Genomic DNA, 18,468 nt, shown 5'->3' on the forward strand with positions numbered 1-18,468 from the left:
CGTCATTTTATTATTCTATATATTATTTACTCCCTGATTTAAACGACTTCCGGGCTTATAATAATAAATAAATAATAAATAACACATATACTCGTGTACGCGGTTATGGACCAATAGGAAGTGACCCAGCAACTATGGAACGGAAGCGCGCACGTGCACGCACGCACGCACGCTGTTTCAGTGTCAACACTCCAGCAGAGGGACGATGGCACGCGCCCGCTGAACCGCCACGAGACCCTCGAGTCGGCTGCACGCTCCGGGATGACAGCGACCGGCTGCAGCAAGTAGACCCGCGGCAGCTCAGGAGGGTGAGTGCGGCATGTCTCCCGTAGCCTCGCACCGACCGTGCTCCCGGTAGACATCGGAATGCATTTAACGGTAACGGCGCAGATGGAGAGGGAGGCACGAGCTCCGAGGCTCCGGTTGATGCGGCGGAGGAATTAACCGGCGGCGGTAATGCGGCGGAAATAATGAGCGAAGCTAAACATCCGCGTCCTGGGGAGGGAGAGGTTATCCATACAGAGATATACAGTATATATACAGTATATATATATGTATGTATGTGTATATAAACATGTGTGTGTATATATATAAATATAAATATATATATGTGTATATATATATATTTATATACATATACAGGACTGTCTCAGAAAATTAGAATATTTTGATAAAGTTCTTTATTTTCTGTAATGCAATTAAAAAAACAAAAATGTCATGCATTCTGGATTCATTACAAATCAACTGAAATATTGCAAGCCTTTTATTTTTTTTAATATTGCTGATTATGGCTTACAGTTTAAGAAAACTCTAAAATCCTATCTCATAAAATTTTAATATTTCCCCAGACCAAGTAAAAAAAAGATTTATAACAGCTGAGTGTTTGTCAAGGCTCAGGAAACCCTTGCAGGTGTTTCGAGTTAATTAGACAATTCAAGTGATTTGTTTAATACCCTACTAGTATACTTTTTCATGATATTCTAATATTTAGATTTAGGATATTTGAGTTTTCTTAAGCTGTAAGCTATAATCAGCAATAAATCAGAATAAAAGGCTTGCAATATTTCAGTTGATTTGTAATGAATCCAGAATGCATGACATTTTTGTTTTTTAAATTGCATTACAGAAAATAAAGAACTTCATCACAATATTCTAATTTTCTGAGACAGTCCTGTATATGTGTATATATGGTTATATTTATATATACATGTATATCTATATATTTAGATATACATGTATATATACACGTGTATATATATATATAAAATAAAAATATATTTATACATATACTGTATATATATATGGATATATATACACATACATACATTTATATGAATTCTATTTATTTATATATAAATATATATTTATAAATACATATACATATTTATACATATATATTTATATGTATATATATATATATATAAATAAAAATAACATTTAAAAAAATGTAATATGTGTGTACATACTGTATATGTATGTAAAGTGCATTGAGTTCAATGAATATAAGCATGTATGACATCATAATGCAAACCGCAAATGAACTTCATTCGTCTGAGTGTTCTACGTGAAAATCGTTTCTCTCATATTTATTTGTTCAAACCTTGAAGTCACACTAGAAAACAGGAAGCTGAGGGAACAGGAAGAGAACTGGAACAGACGGATAGAGCTTCACTGAACTCGGCTCACTTGTATTCCCTTTGCGTAAGCTGCTGCTCTGCCGAGCTCACGGCTGTTAACCCAAAGCACTATGGACACAATAATAGAGACAACACGAGATATGGCATCAGAAGACCCAGTGAGGCCGTTATATGTTCAAGATATACACATCAGATTCATACGCTCAGCGATTATTAAATAAGGTTTCTTCTTCTGCTCGTCCTCCCAAGCTGAAGCATGTCGGGTTAACTTTCATTTAAACCTCTGATTATATTTAAATAAATAAAATACCAGTCGTGGTTATCCATCACGAGCAGCTCGCTACTCCTACGTGGTTCAACTATCAAACGCCCGTTAGCCAGATTAAATGAACCCGTGATTGAAGTCAGGCTATCTTCATCATGGCCAGTTTATCCAGCTAACTGAAGTTAGCCTGGTTCACATGTTTGGTATTTTTGGTTTGTTGCTATGGTGATTTTATCAAAACTTGCTTCATGGAAACCCGAAAAGCCTGACTGATGTAATCTCATCCCGAAAATGATTCGGCTGACTACGTTAGCCGCGTACGAGGGGCGGGGCCCAGATGGATTGGTAAACAGCGTTCCTATTGGTTGAGAACGTTGTGTTGCTCCACTAGGGGGCGGAGCCACAGGAATCAACAGAGTCAGTGGTCCAGATATTTTAATGGTGTCGAAGTTTTGGATTAACTCAAAAACTGATGAACTTCTACAAAGAGGAAGTGGTCCGGGTGAGCAGGACCGCGTGTGACGCGTCATCATATTTAAACTCAACGTAGTTCTGAAGTTCATAAGTTTATTCTTCTTTAATTGTAAAGTTTGTTCAATACTTATTATTCTTCTTTAATTGAGCCCCGTGTCGTCTTCAGGTCTCAGGAAGTGAAAACTCTCTTCTCCTTTTTTTCTAACAGCCTCAGAACAAAGACCACGGCGTGTAACGTAGACTTCCGATGGCGAGCCCCCCCCCCCCCCACCCCCCTAAATGTCACGGCGTTGCTCAACCTCCCGCCTGCTGCTCTCCATTTGGCTTCGACTCTTTGACATCATCACGCGCCTGAAATATAGTTTCAGAGATTTGAATAAAACCCTAAAACGAGGAGGTTTGTGTTTATGAAGTCAGGTAAAAAGCGAGACAAAACAAAGTCTCAGCTGTTGTGTTGGGGATTGTTTTTAAATGGTATATAATATATTAATTGACTATATAATTAAGAGACTGTTATTACAAAGTTATTTCCTGTTATTTCCATCATTTAAAATCCAAATTAAGTAAAAAGCAAGTTGACAACAAATAGAAAACAAAATAATTTCATCTTCAACTTTGGGGTGACTGAGTTGATTTTGATGAAGTAATTCCACTTTATTATTATTTCACACTGTTTTAACACAAATATTTTTTGTTTCAGCATTTAAATGTTAATCTGTTTAATAATATGATAAATTGCTTAATTTATGGAGCGATAACTGAGAGTTGTAACGCTTTAATGTTTAATTACACAAGTGGAACAGCCCGAAGACGGCAATATAAATATGAAGTGAATACAGTGTGTGTGTGTGAGTGTGTGTGTGAGTGTGTGTGTGAGTGTGTGTGTGAGTGTGTGTGTGTGAGTGTGAGTGTGAGTGTGTGTGTGTGTGTGTGTGTGTGTGTTGCCCAGTAAGATAAAAAATGCAGTCTAAATGAATCATTAATACAATTACTGATGCCAAAACTAATATACATAGTATAATGAAACAGGAACAAATGTAAATATATGAACTATAGTTCTTAATATATATATATATATATATATATATATATATAAATATATAAATATATATATATATATATAGTTTTTATAAGCTTGGGTCCGATCACCAGCTCTTCCACATCTCTCAGCAGAGTCACTTGTTGTCAAGCTGTTGGTCAACAGTGAAGTTCATCAGAATAAAACACAAATAAAACACAATAAAACACTTTAAACACGGATAAATGATCTTTAAGTAATTTTTTATGTGCATTAATTTCCTCTGGCTCATGAAGTGTTGTCAGGGTTCAGAAAAAAAGGAAGTAAAAGAAGAAAATAGTCCAGGAAGTCGTTGAAAGGAGGAAGTACCCTCAGAGTACAAGTACACAGGCTGTCATCATGTACAAGTACACAGGCTGTCATCATGTACAAGTACACTCAAAGAAATGACTCATTGGATGAACTCAATTAAATTGTTGGCAGGTTTTCCATCCAATAATTATATGCAACTCCAACTCAAATTTAGCACATCAGTGCAATACAATGTAATTAAGTTAGTCCAACTCATTTGTATCAAATACATCTAAAATAACGATATTCATTAAATTAAATTAATTTATGTTTGTCCAACTCAAAATATAAACTAACTAACTAACTAAGAAAATATGCAAACTCCACACAGAAGGAAAGCCCCGACTGGGAATTGAACCCACAGACCTCTGGCTTTGAGGCGACGGTGCTAGCCACTACACCACCATGCAGCCCTGAAAGTGTCTTCACCTTGTAAACAACTGATTTTCAGCTGGCGCATGCGCAAAGAGTAGTCCTCAATGAAACACATTTATTTTGAGTTGATATGCACACCATCTAACCTAAATAAATCTAATAAATGAAAGAATTCATACATTTTGTGTTACACCCATTCAAAATAAATATCTTCGTTTTGTAATTGATTTATTTAAATGTATCAAACAATATTTAAATGTGTCACCTCTAAGAAGGGCTTGAATCATTTTTTTGAGTGTACACAGGCTGTCATCATATACAAGTACACAGGCTGTCATCATGTACAAGTACACAGTATAATAACACAAGAGACAGAACTTCAGGGCCACAGTGATATTTTATGCTCATTTGGACTCCACTGAGATAAAGAGAGCTTTCGATAGTTATCATGTATTTAGAAAGCCAGCATGCAGCCTCCCCCAGGTCCTAGTGCCCGTGGATGACGATTGGCTCTTGGATTGTTAATTGAAGGGGGATAAAACATACAAACCAGAATTCCCACACGTATGTAGCATGTTAGTTATAAATAATGTGTCCAGTTGAGAAACAATAGTTTAATATAACGGGCCTCAGGCCGCCCGAGCAGCCGGCTCCGTGTCTCCGTGTGGCTGCTCCTCCAGGGGATGCGTCGCTAACGGACTCAGACCGGCGCTCTGGAGCTACTTCCCCAAACGCAGTGAGTTCAGTCTCCGTGTTTCTGGACTCTTGTTTCTACAGGTTCACACGTGAACTCCTCGTCTCTCTTCAGAGTGAGTGGATGTGTTGGCGCTCGGTCGACGACTCGTAGCCGGTGGGGGCCGCGTGTCCAGCTGTGGTAGGAAGTAATAGATTACTCTACTTGAGACCCGTTTCCTTCCTGAGCTTCCTGAGTCACGGCGCTGCAGACGGACTTATTGTTCGTTTATCTCCACTGTGTTTCAGCCGCGTTGTTGAAATGCAAATGCACGAGAAGCTTGTGAGATATATGAAAGAGGGCAAAATTAACTCATGAGCAGTTTCCCTCTAAATTTATCAGATGGTTTTTATTTCAACTCTGAAAGGATTAAAAGTGAATTATTCCCCAAAGAGTGTGGAGAAGAATTACTTATTAATCATATCATAAGCCAGAGATTTTTCAGTTTTGACGGTTTAGAATTGGAAACAATGAATTATGCTATAAATATAATAAATAGATTAAATGTTTACCTAATTTATATAATCACTAAATCATTTAGTGACACCCAGATGCAGCAAACACATTTCATCATGTCCTCTGTTCATTCTCATTTAAACAATATGCACGTTAAATGTGATTATAATGGCTGTTTTGCACAATATTTTATTCTTGAAAGTTTGTATAAACTTTTCCTTGTTAGGGTTAATACTTACATCTTATACATTATTATTATTCATACATTATTAAGAGAGAACTCCACTGTTCACATACTGTAGCTATGGAGTGAGACATATACAGGACTGTCTCAGAAAATTAGAATATTGTGATAAAGTTCTTTATTTTCTGTAATGCAATTAAAAAAACAAAAATGTCATGCATTCTGGATTCATTACAAATCAACTGAAATATTGCAAGCCTTTTATTCTTTTAATATTGCTGATTATGGCTTACAGCTTAAGAAAACTCTAAAATCCTATCTCATAAAATTTTAATATTTCCTCAGACCAAGTAAAAAAAAAGATTTATAACAGCTGAGTGTTTGTCAAGGCTCAGGAAACCCTTGCAGGTGTTTCGAGTTAATTAGACAATTCAAGTGATTTGTTTAATACCCTACTAGTATACTTTTTCATGATATTCTAATATTTAGAGATAGGATATTTGAGTTTTCTTAAGCTGTAAGCCATAATCAGCAATATTAAAAGAATAAAAGGCTTGCAATATTTCAGTTGATTTGTAATGAATCCAGAATGCATGACATTTTTGTTTTTTTAATTGCATTACAGAAAATAAAGAACTTCATCACAATATTCTAATTTTCTGAGACAGTCCTGTATATGTGAATACATAATTATATACAAATAAAGTATTTTAGTGGTGAAGCTCATAATCTAAATCTTTAATTATTATATTTTTAACTTTCCATAGTTTTCACGGAAAAGGCGTTCACAAAGAAAATGTTCTGCAAAACAAATCAGCCTTTAATTTGTCTTTTGTTATTTAACTGTAACATTTGAAACATATTTTGTCTTTTGCGATTGACCTCATCGTGAAAGAGAAACCGTTTTATGACGTGAGACTCTGATATAATATATGTTTATGTGTGTGTGGCTCATCCAGGCAGCAAAGCTGCATTCTCTCTCCTGACCACCAGGGGGCGACTCCTCTGGTTGTATAGAAGTCTATGCTCCATGTATTAAAGCTGCATTCTCTCTCCTGACCACCAGGGGGCGACTCCTCTGGTTGTATAGAAGTCTATGCTCCATGTATTAAAGCTGCATTCTCTCTCCTGACCACCAGGTTCACTTTAGCCTTTCAGTGTGTTTTCAGTTCATTAAAGTTCATTGTAACATTTTAGTCCTGTTCGGAGTTCTGTTGCACTTAGCTCCTCCCCCTTTTGTCAGTTCTGGCTCCAAAACAAACAAAATGAGGTATGGCAACGACCGAAATACCAAACTAGAAGCTTGACAACTGTAATCCACAAAGCAAATCTGTCCTTCTGTACACATTACATCTATTGTTCTGTCCATCCTGGAGAGGGATCCTCCTCTGTTGCTCTCCTGAAGGTTTCTTCTCTTTTTTCCCCCCTGAAGGGTTATTTGGGAGTTTTTCCTGGTCCGATGTGAGGTTTTGGGGCAGGGATGTCTATGTGTACAGATTGTAAAGCACTCCAAGACAAATTTGTAATTTGTGAAATTGGGCTATACAAATAAACTGAATTGAATTGAATTGATGTGATGACAGACACATTAATCTGAACTTTTGTTTTTTAGGGTTGACGATCCTCTGCAAGAAGACTTCCTTAAGGTCACCGCCGTCCACACGACAACATGGCCGACGCTGTGAACACGCTGCCTTTCTTCTACGGCAACATCACCCGGGAGGAGGCGGAGGACTACCTGCGCCAGGCCAACGTGGGAAACGGCATCTACCTGATCAGGCAAAGCCGGAACTACCTGGGCGGCTTCGCGCTGTCCGTGTTGCATTCGGGCCACTGCTACCACTACACCATCGAGAGGGAGCCCAACGACACGTATGCCATCGCCGGGGGGAAGAGCCACAGGACCCCCGTGGGCGTGATCGACTACCACTCGCAGGAGATGGACGGCCTGGTGTGTTTGCTGAAGAAGCCCTGCAACCGGCCCAAGAACATGCAGCCCAAGATCGGGCCCTTCGAGGACCTGAAGGAGAAACTGATCCGGGAGTATGTGACGCAGACGTGGAACCTGATGGTCAGTGTCCACGGTGACCTGGAAATAGACTGGCAGGTCCATTAGCTCTCTAGTGGGGTAATATGGTACTACAAGCTCTCTAGTGGGGTAATATGGTACTACAAGCTCTCTAGTGGGGTAATATGGTACTACAAGCTCTCTAGTGGGGTAACATGGTACTACAAGCTCTCTAGTGGGGTAACATGGTACTACGAGCTCTCTAGTGGGGTGATATGGTACTACAAGCTCTCTAGTGGGGTAATATGGTACTACAAGCTCTCTAGTGGGGGGACATGGTACTACAAGCTCTCTAGTGGGGTAATATGGTACAACAAGCTCTCTAGTGGGGTAATATGGTACTACAGGCTCTCTAGTGGGGTAATATGGTACTACAAGCTCTCTAGTGGGGTAATATGGTACTACAGGCTCTCTAGTGGGGGGACATGGTACTACAAGCTCTCTAGTGGGGTGATATGGTACTACAAGCTCTCTAGTGGGGTAATATGGTACTACAGGCTCTCTAGTGGGGTAATATGGTACTACAAGCTCTCTAGTGGAGTAACATGGTACTACAAGCTCTCTAGTGGGTAATATGGTACTACAAGCTCTCTAGTGGGGTAACATGGTACTACAAGCTCTCTAGTGGGGTAATATGGTACTACAAGCTCTCTAGTGGGGTAATATGGTACTACAAGCTCTCTAGTGGGGTAACATGGTACTACAAGCTCTCTAGTGGGGTAATATGGTACTACAAGCTCTCTAGTGGGGTAACATGGTACTACAAGCTCTCTAGTGGGGTAACATGGTACTACAAGCTCTCTAGTGGGGTAATATGGTACTACAAGCTCTCTAGTGGGGTAACATGGTACTACAAGCTCTCTAGTGGGGTAATATGGTACTACAAGCTCTCTAGTGGGGTAATATGGTACTACAGGCTCTCTAGTGGGGTAACATGGTACTACAAGCTCTCTAGTGGGGTAACATGGTACTACAAGCTCTCTAGTGGGGTAATATGGTACTACAGGCTCTCTAGTGGGGTAATATGGTACTACAAGCTCTCTAGAGGGGTAATATGTTACTACAAGCCCTCTAGTTGGGTAATATGTTACTACAAGCTCTCTAGTGGGGTAATATGGTACTACAAGCTCTCTAGTGGAGTGATATGGTACTACAAGCCCTCTAGTGGAGTGATATGGTACTACAAGCTCTCTAGTGGAGTAATATGGTACTACAAGCTCTCTAGTGGGGTGATATGGTACTACAAGCCCTCTAGTGGAGTAATATGGTACTACAAGCTCTCTAGTGGGGTAATATGGTACTACAAGCCCTCTAGTGGGGTGATATGGTACTACAAGCTCTCTAGTGGGGTAATATGGTACTACAAGCTCTCTAGTGGGTTGATATGGTACTACAAGCCCTCTAGTGGAGTAATATGGTACTACAAGCTCTCTAGTGGGGTAATATGGTACTACAAGCCCTCTAGTGGGGTGACATGGTACTACACGCTCTCTAGTGGGGTAACATGGTACTACAAGCTCTCTAGTGGGTAATATGGTACTACAAGCCCTCTAGTGGGGTAATATGGTACTACAAGCCCTCTAGTGGAGTAACATGGTACTACAAGCTCTCTAGTGGGGTAATATGGTACTACAAGCTCTCTAGTGGGGTAATATGGTACTACAAGCTCTCTAGAGGGGTAATATGTTACTACAAGCCCTCTAGTGGGGTAATATGGTACTACAAGCTCTCTAGTGGGGTAACATGGTACTACAAGCTCTCTAGTGGGTAATATGGTACTACAAGCTCTCTAGTGGGGTAACATGGTACTACAAGCTCTCTAGTGGGTAATATGGTACTACAAGCCCTCTAGTGGGGTGATATGGTACTACAAGCTCTCTAGTGGGGTAATATGGTACTACAAGCTCTCTAGTGGGTAACATGGTACTACAAGCTCTCTAGTGGGGTAATATGGTACTACAAGCTCTCTAGTGGGGTAATATGGTACTACAAGCTCTCTAGTGGAGTAATATGGTACTACAAGCTCTCTAGTGGGGTAATATGGTACTACAAGCTCTCTAGTGGGTTTCTCTCTTTAGATCTGGTTTAGAATATCTTCAATGTGAACATAGAGGTTTACAACATTCTGGATATAGTTTTTAATCGTTCTGTTTTTTGACCGATCTCACTCCTTTTTTAGTAAAGTCACTGTGAATAATGTGCGTTAGTGTGTGTGTGTGTGTGTGTGTGCAGGGTGCCGCTCTGGAGCAGGCCATCATCAGCCAGAGGCCTAAGCTGGAGAAGCTCATTTCCACCACGGCTCACGAACAGATGCCGTGGTTCCACGGGTCCATCACCAGGGAGGACTCGGAGCCCCGCCTCCTGAGCGGCCCGCGCACCAACGGGAAGTTCCTGTGAGTGTTTCACGAGCGTCTCTGGAGAGCTTCTGTTTGTAGGAAATGGTGTCAAAGGTGTCAAAGGGGTCACATCCATCAGAATGTATCTCACCACTGGGGGAAATGTTGCACAATATCCTGAACGCCTCCATTCACACAATACATGACAACACATGTCATTACATAACATGTCATTACATGACATTACATAACATGTCATTACATGTCATTAGATGTCATTACATGACATCACGTGTCATTACATTTCATTACATGACATGTCATGTCATTTATCCAAAGTGAAAGTCATAACAACAAGAATCAAGAGAGTAACGTTTCTTCATGAAAGCCAAACTACAGGAATGGGGTGAAGGAGATCAACTGAACAGAAACACGTTTATTTATTGGACTTGTTCTGAAACATCTCAACGTCGACTCAGAAAGACACGAGACGTTGGCAGGAGGGATTCTGATTGGTCGGTGAGGAATAAAACCAAATAGATCCTAAACCAATCGCAGACGTGATGAACACGGCGTGTTGTGTTGTGTGACGCAATCACCCAGCTCTCATTGTTTGGTTGCATTCCTGTTGAATTCTGATACACTTTGACATATTTTGACACATTTTAATAAATTTGGGCATATTTTGATACATTTTGACATATTTTGATACATGACACATTTTTATACATTTTGACATATTTTGATACATTTTGACACATTTTTATACATTGACATATTTTGATACATTTTGACACATTTTTCTCTTAGTTTACATTTATCTTGTTGTGAATTAATTCTTATTCGCGGACTTTATTGTTTAACTACACTGTTTCAACTTCTGCCGTTTTTTTTCACATAAGCTTCTGAGAAGTGAAGTCGTTGGGTTCAGTTTGATACGATCAGCAATAATCTGTCTCTGACACGAAGACGACCTGAACACCACTCGGTGACTCACCGGAGTCCAGGGGAGGGTCAGACATACAGCACCGGAGAACCCAACTACCGGAACCAACCACGACAACAAGGCTGAACATCCTATCACATGAATGAATACATGAATGTTATACGAGATGATGACATGCATTCTGCTTGTTGAACAAAGCGAGTGTCGGGCGTCTGGCAGCTGACATGTCGGTTGAGACACAGTGGTCTCGGCTGAAGAAACACACACACACACACACGCACACACACTCTGTGGTTTCCGCACTGGCAGTTTGCAAAAGGACTTCCTGAAGTAGCCAAACGAGGAAGAGCGGCAGCCGGCCGAATGAGACTCTTCTGACTTCACAGAGAGAGACTTTGTGTTTCCTCTGAAACGTAAAGTTCACGTGATGAGCCTCAAAGCATTTCAACAAGTGTTACCTGCCAGGTTACGGCTCTGGCTTCATTGTTATCTCTCAATTATTTTTAGCGTTTTCTCTCGTTTGACATCAGAATTGAGTTCACAAAAATTGAAATTATGTAAAATAGAAACTATGTGTTAATATGTGTTTTAAAAACAATGTGTCACGGTGCTCTATAGGAGCATTATGAAGCTTATAACTATATATATACATGTTAATGTTGTTTATATATAAACAAATCATATTAAAGAAATGAAATTATGAATATAATAATAATATTAATATCATATTATTATTATAATAATAATATAAATATAATATTATAATAATAATATCATTATTATAATATTATTATTAAATTATAATATTATTATGAATATAATAATAATAATGATATTATTATAATAATATAATTATTATAATATTATAAATATATTATTTTAATTAATATAATATTATTATAATATGAATACATTATTACTAAAATAATAAAACACATAATTCACATGTATGAAGGAAGTACAATAATGGTACTATGAATTTCTCCCCCCCCCCCCTCCTCCTCCTCCCCCTGTTCTTCAGGATCCGTCAGAGGGACTCCGGTGGGTCCTACGCTCTGTGTTTACTTCATGAGCGTCAGGTGATGCACTACCGGGTGGACCGGGACGGCTCGGGGAAGCTCTCCATCCCGGACGGGAAGAAGTTTGACACCTTGTGGCAGGTAAACACACACACACACCTCTAAAGATGAGGTCGTTATGTTGTGGTTCAGACTTTCTCCACATGGAGGATGTAGAATATCTGGTGGAGCAAGACCAACTCCGCTGTCTCATCGTTATTATCCTCATCTTTATAAATCACTTCATGTATATCGTGTGATTAGATGAAAACCCTCTGCAGGTTCTTAAAGGAACAGTTCTACAGAGCCCGGGTCCCCCATGACCCTCATGAACAGAGCCCGGTTCCCCCATGATCCTCATGAACAGAGCCCGGTTCCCCCATGACCCTCATGAACAGAGCCTGGTTCCCCCATGACCCTCATGAACAGAGCCCGGGTCCCCCATGACCCTCATGAACAGAGCCCGGTTCCCCCACTGACCCTCATGAACAGAGCCCGGGTCCCCCATGACCCTCATGAACAGAGCCCGGTTCCCCCATGACCCTCATGAACAGAGCCCGGGTCCCCCATGACCCTCATGAACAGAGCCTGGTTCCCCCATGATCCTCATGAACAGAGCCCGGGTCCCCCACTGACCCTCATGAACAGAGCCCGGTTCCCTCATGATCCTCATGAACAGAGCCCGGTTCCCCCATGACCCTCATGAACAGAGCCCGGGTCCCCCATGACCCTCATGAACAGAGCCCGGTTCCCCCATGACCCTCATGAACAGAGCCCGGTTCCCCCATGATCCTCATGAACAGAGCCCGGTTCCCCCATGACCCTCATGAACAGAGCCCGGGTCCCCCATGACCCTCATGAACAGAGCCCGGGTCCCCCATGACCCTCATGAACAGAGCCCGGTCCCCCATGACCCTCATGAACAGAGCCCGGGTCCCCCATGACCCTCATGAACAGAGCCCGGTCCCCATGACCCTCATGAACAGAGCCCGGTCCCCCATGACCCTCATGAACAGAGCCCGGGTCCCCCATGACCCTCATGAACAGAGCCCGGTTCCCCCATGACCCTCATGAACAGAGCCCGGTTCCCCCATGACCCTCATGAACAGAGCCCGGTCCCCCATGATCCTCATGAACAGAGCCCGGTTCCCCCATGACCCTCATGAACAGAGCCCGGTTCCCCCATGACCCTCATGAACAGAGCCCGGTCCCCCATGACCCTCATGAACAGAGCCCGGGTCCCCCACTGACCCTCAGGAACAGAGCCCGGTTCCCCCATGACCTTCATGAACAGAGCCCGGTTCCCCCATGACCCTCATGAACAGAGCCCGGTTCCCCCATGACCCTCATGAACAGAGCCCGGTTCCCCCATGACCCTCATGAACAGATTTGTTTGATCTTATATTGTAAATGTAACGTTTACTTTCTTGCACTATGTTGATTGTTGTTGATTGTTGTTGTTTTGTTGGTCTGTCTCATGTCCACACCAGCCGCCAAGTTAAATTCTTCGTGTGTCTAACATATGAATGTGTCTGACTCCCCGGCGCCCCCAGCTGGTGGAGCACTACTCCTACAAGCCGGACGGGCTGCTGCGGGTGCTCACGGAGCCGTGTTCGAGGCCCGAGGGAGAAACCGGTAACAACGCCCACCGCCACGATCATGAATTCACCGTGTCTGAACATAATCCACTCACACTGGAGCCCGGCTGTGTTCTCAGGGCTGATTGGCCGGCCCCCGCTCCCACGGGACCCCCCCGGGATCACGTCGGCCTTGGTGAGTTGTGTGAGTCTCATAAGCAGGTTGTTCTCATGAATAAGGATCTCATAGTTGGATTGAAACTCTTTGCATGTAGACGGCACATATCGAAACAAAAAACCTTCTCACTTCCCTTTCGTGGTATTTGTTCATGCAGATTATAGTTTAGTGTTTCCTTGTAGGCGACATGTGTTCAGATATCATTATGCTATCCAAAAGATTCACGAAGACTAACGATGTTTTCTTCTTTCTTCTTTATCTCTATTGAGATAGAAGATAAAACTGTTCCTGGAATTAATTCTGGAGAAGAGTAAACATGTATTTATATTTTTAAAGCTGTGATCACACTGTAATGTCGCCGTACAGTCGCGTGAACACGATGATGCTTCCTGTGTGAGTCGGCACGCTGTGATGTAACATCGTGTTCAGAGCTAACCTTTCACCCTGAAGCTGTTTGTCCTGTGATGATCACATGACCATAACATGACCAGATTACATCATCATCATAATAATATCACCCTGTTAACCTTTCTGACATCTTGGTTTTTTAGCAAAATGCAGCAGGTGGAATTTTCTCCAAACTCAGAACTGTTCCCATTCCTGGTATAAAGAAGGTGCACTAACACTACCCATGAGCCTCTTGGTTACAGCCCCCCCCTCCCTCCAGCCCCCTTGTGTGATGCTGCTTCAGTGTGGATGGCTACTGACTGACTAACATCACATTCTCCTCGCTCTCATTGGTTCTTTTCCTCTTTAATTGCCCCTCTCCATTCCTCTGATCAATAGAAATGAGACCTGAGTTGGTGTCTCCAATAATTAAGTATTATATATATATTATTATTATATAATAATAATAATAATATTATTATAATATTAGAATAGTATTATTAGTATATAATTATTACTAATACTATATAATTATTATAATATAATAATAATAATATTATTATGACTTTATTATGAATAATATATAATTATTATTAATATATAATTATAATAATTATACTAATTATTGTTGTTGTTATTATTATTATTATTATTATTATATTAGATCCCAGATCAGATAGTTTTGAGCTGATCACAGTTCAGTCTGAATAATTGTTTTATTTCTGATTACCCTCTACCTCCACCTAGTGGTCATTCTCTGTCATTACACTCTGAACCACAGTCAGCCTTGTGCCGCTTCCTCCTCACTAGCCCCGCCTTCCTCCAAAGGTTCCCCCACTAATGTGTCCTTTTAAAGAATCCTATTCCCCGATACTCACTATCTTTAGTTTAGTTTGATGGGAACATCTTCATTTCACTTCTTGTATGATCTCTTGGGTCTTGACGTGTGAATTGAAAAGAGGGGTTCCCCTGACTTCTCTTTGACACCTTTGAGCCTTGCTTTGTTTTTGTGATTTTAGGATGTCTAACTTGTGCAGAAATGTACAACGAATTCATCTTTTAATATGTTTTTGTAACAACCTATTCCCGACGCTAGAGATCCAAAAGGAGCTGCTGGATGTCGACATGCTTATGTGTTCATAAGCAGAGGTGTGGGAGCTACTGCCTGTTCCAAAGTCAAGCTGCTATCATGTGGTTATAATGTGGTTATAATGTGGTTATTAATGTGGTCCCAGGGTTCTTCCACACCTCTTCTTTGAATGCCCATGCCGACGTTAACCCCATGCACATTATATTCTCTGATACAGACAACGCCCCATTCGATGGACACGTCGTATTACAGTGATACTGATGAATGAAACATAAACCAGAAACTACAATGCTCTCCACTTTAGTCCTAAATTAATCAATTCAGAATTTCACATCAAATTCTATTGTTTGTAAGAATCCTTCTTTATGGAGACTAAACATTTAATATCATTATAATACAAGTTCCATATAAACTGCGGCACCCTGCTTGATTCCCTCGTTGCAGATTACATTTCATCAGTGCACCATGTATGTATATATATATATAAATACATATTTATGTTTATATATATATGTATTTATATATATATATATATATATATTTGTATATATTTTTATATATATGTAAGTTTATATATACTGTATATATATATATTTATATACAAATATATATATAAATATTTATATATATATATAGAAATATATATTTATGTTTATATATACTGTAAATATATATATATATATGTATTTATATATTTAAATATATATATGTATTTATATATATATACATATTTGTATATATTTACATCTAAATATATATATATCTCGATGGCTCGTGTGTTTCTCTGTGTTCTCATTGTCTTCTCTGATGAACCGATAATAGAACCGAGGATCTCGACACACCTCAGATAATCTCAATTCTTATGAAACCAGCGTGCCCAACAACCAAGCAGCCAGCAAAGGTACATTATTCTAAACACACACCTGAAAAACACAACTTGTATTGTATATAAATATATGCTCTTGGCTAACTTCCCGATACCTCGTATACCTCATATACCTCATATACCTCGTATACCTCACGAGACTCCCTCACCGCTCCTCCACCAGACGCCATGCCGATGGACACGCAGGTGTACGAGAGTCCGTACGCCGACCCGGACGAGCTGAGGAGTTCTACGGTGGAGCGCAGCCAGCTGTTCCTGGAGGACGGGGAACTGGGCTCCGGGAACTTCGGTACCGTGATGAGGGGAACCTACAAGATGAGGAAGTATGTTCAGACCGACAGACACACATACAGAGGGAGGGGCCTCACATACAGTGGGAGGGGCCTCACATGCCTCCCTAGACTCTCCTCGTGTTCATCGTGGAGCTGACTCCATCATATCAGTATGTTCATATCTTTTTGTACATAACGATACATATGAGGCCGCCCCCCCCCCCCCCCCCCGGGTGTTAGGACCGAGAAGCAGGTGGCAGTCAAGATCCTGAAGAACGAGGACAACAACCAATCGGTGCACGAGGAGATGCTGCGGGAAGCCAGCGTGATGCAGCAGCTGGACAACCCGTACATCGTGAGGATGATCGGGATCTGCGAGGCGGAGAACCTCATGCTGGTGATGGAGCTGGCCGAGCTGGGCCCGCTGCACAAGTTCCTCCAGAAGAACAAGTAGGAACCGGGTCTCCGTCGTTCTGTCAGGGTCAGGGGTCGGAGGTCAGAGGTCAGGGGCGTAGTGACCACAGCGGTGTGCTTGGCCCCTCCCCCGCAGACAGACCAGCGTGAGGAACATCACGGAGCTGGTCCACCAGGTGTCCATCGGGATGCGCTACCTGGAGGAGCACCACTTCGTCCACAGGGACCTGGCGGCCCGCAACGTGCTGCTGGTCACGCAGCACTACGCCAAGATCAGCGACTTCGGCCTCTCCAAGGCCCTCGCGGAGGAGCACAGCTACTACAAGGTTGCCATGGAGACCCACAGGCTTGAGAGGGAGGGACGTGGATGAGACTTCCAGATGAAGTCTCATCCAAGGAGGAATGTTCATGTCACTCGTGTGTGTGTGTGTGTGTGTGTGTGTCCTCCAGGCTAAAGGTCATGGGAAGTGGCCCGTGAAGTGGTACGCTCCTGAGTGCATCAACTACCTAAAGTTCTCCTCCAAGAGCGACGTGTGGAGCTTCGGGGTTCTGATGTGGGAGGCGTACTCCTACGGCCAGAAACCATACAAGGTATATTATATTATATTATATACGGCCAGAAACCATACAAGGTATATTATATTATATTATATACGGCCAGAAACCATACAAGGTATATTATATTATATATATATTATATTATATTATATACGGCCAGAAACCATACAAGGTATATTATATTATATTATATACGGCCAGAAACCATACAAGGTATATTATATTATATATATATTATATTATATTATATACGGCCAGAAACCATACAAGGTATATTATATTATATTTATATTATATTATATATATTATATTATATTATATATGGCCAGAAACCATACAAGGTATATTATATTATATATATATATTATATACGGCCAGAAACCATACAAGGTATATTATATTATATATATTATATTATATTATTTCTATGGCCAGAGGTCAAGCGGGCGACCTTCTCTAATCTGACCCTTGGTCCTCAGGGCTTGAAAGGAAACGACGTGATGCAGATGATTGAAGGCGGGCGGCGCATGGACGCCCCGGGCAGCTGCCCTCCGGAGATGTACGAGCTGATGAGGACCTGCTGGACGTACACGTGAGGAGCGGCACGCCCACCGCAGGTCACGTGACACGGGTGTGTGTGTGTGTTGCGTAACACGTGTGTGTTCCAGGGCGGAGGACCGGCCTGCATTCAACGTGGTGGAGCCCAGACTACGAGAGTACTACTACGACATCGCCCAGTGATCCATCCCATAATGATACGAGGTCAAATCCCCAAAACACCTGCATTGACTCCTGTCGACTGGAGGCGGTTATGAATTATGAACGCCATGTAAAGATATTCACTTCAACTGGAAGATTTACTTTTTAAACTTTGATCGTAATTATGCAAATTGCATTTATTTTTATTACCATTTATTCTCTTGCTCCTGCCTGAATGTAAACAATATACGAAAGTTTCAATAAATATACGAGTCTGACTCATTGTGTGGACATTACAGTTCATAAAATACACCTCGGATTCATCGGGGAGTGAACACCCTGAAACATTGAGGATACAGCGCTGCCTCGGGGACCTTGTTGCTTTATTATACGGTTGCGTGCGACATTATAAATATAGTATATATTAGAGCTGTCAATCGATTAAAAAAAATTAACTAATTAATCGCACATTTTGAAATTGCGATTAATTAATCGCAATTAAAAGT

At 41.3% G+C, this 18,468-nt stretch overlaps 1 protein-coding gene across 3 annotated transcripts; it reads left to right on the plus strand.

The window, feature by feature from the left end:
• Positions 1-220: 220 nt before the first annotated feature.
• Positions 221-18,240, plus strand: syk (spleen tyrosine kinase). 3 transcript variants are annotated; one of them, XM_056433263.1, is made up of 14 exons: positions 221-308; positions 7,106-7,564; positions 9,794-9,954; positions 11,865-12,003; positions 13,455-13,536; positions 13,619-13,674; positions 14,208-14,270; positions 15,956-16,034; positions 16,183-16,342; positions 16,532-16,741; positions 16,842-17,031; positions 17,156-17,296; positions 17,743-17,855; positions 17,932-18,240. In XM_056433263.1, the coding sequence occupies exons 2-14, from the start codon at positions 7,163-7,165 to the stop codon at positions 18,002-18,004; spliced, it is 1,869 nt and encodes a 622-aa protein (XP_056289238.1). In that variant the 5' UTR covers positions 221-308; positions 7,106-7,162; the 3' UTR covers positions 18,005-18,240. The 3 variants fall into 3 exon arrangements, with proteins under 3 accessions (XP_056289238.1, XP_056289240.1, XP_056289239.1); XM_056433264.1 differs by lacking the exon at positions 221-308 and adding an exon at positions 4,977-4,994; XM_056433265.1 differs by lacking the exons at positions 17,743-17,855; positions 17,932-18,240 and having other exon boundaries at positions 16,842-17,248.
• The last annotated feature ends 228 nt before the right edge of the window (positions 18,241-18,468 follow it).

The sequence above is a fragment of the Pseudoliparis swirei genome, chromosome 15, assembly GCF_029220125.1.
Source record: "Pseudoliparis swirei isolate HS2019 ecotype Mariana Trench chromosome 15, NWPU_hadal_v1, whole genome shotgun sequence".
In the NCBI taxonomy this organism is placed as follows: Eukaryota; Metazoa; Chordata; class Actinopteri; order Perciformes; family Liparidae; genus Pseudoliparis; species Pseudoliparis swirei.

Excerpts from the sequence above, each read along its gene's own strand:
- syk (XM_056433263.1), top strand. The coding sequence starts at position 7,163 with ATGGCCGACGCTGTGAACACGCTGCCTTTCTTCTACGGCAACATCACC. Across the intron at positions 16,035-16,182 it reads CAACCAAGCAGCCAGCAAAG|ACGCCATGCCGATGGACACG; the intron begins GTACATTATTCT and ends CTCCTCCACCAG. Across the intron at positions 16,742-16,841 it reads AAGTTCCTCCAGAAGAACAA|ACAGACCAGCGTGAGGAACA; the intron begins GTAGGAACCGGG and ends CCTCCCCCGCAG.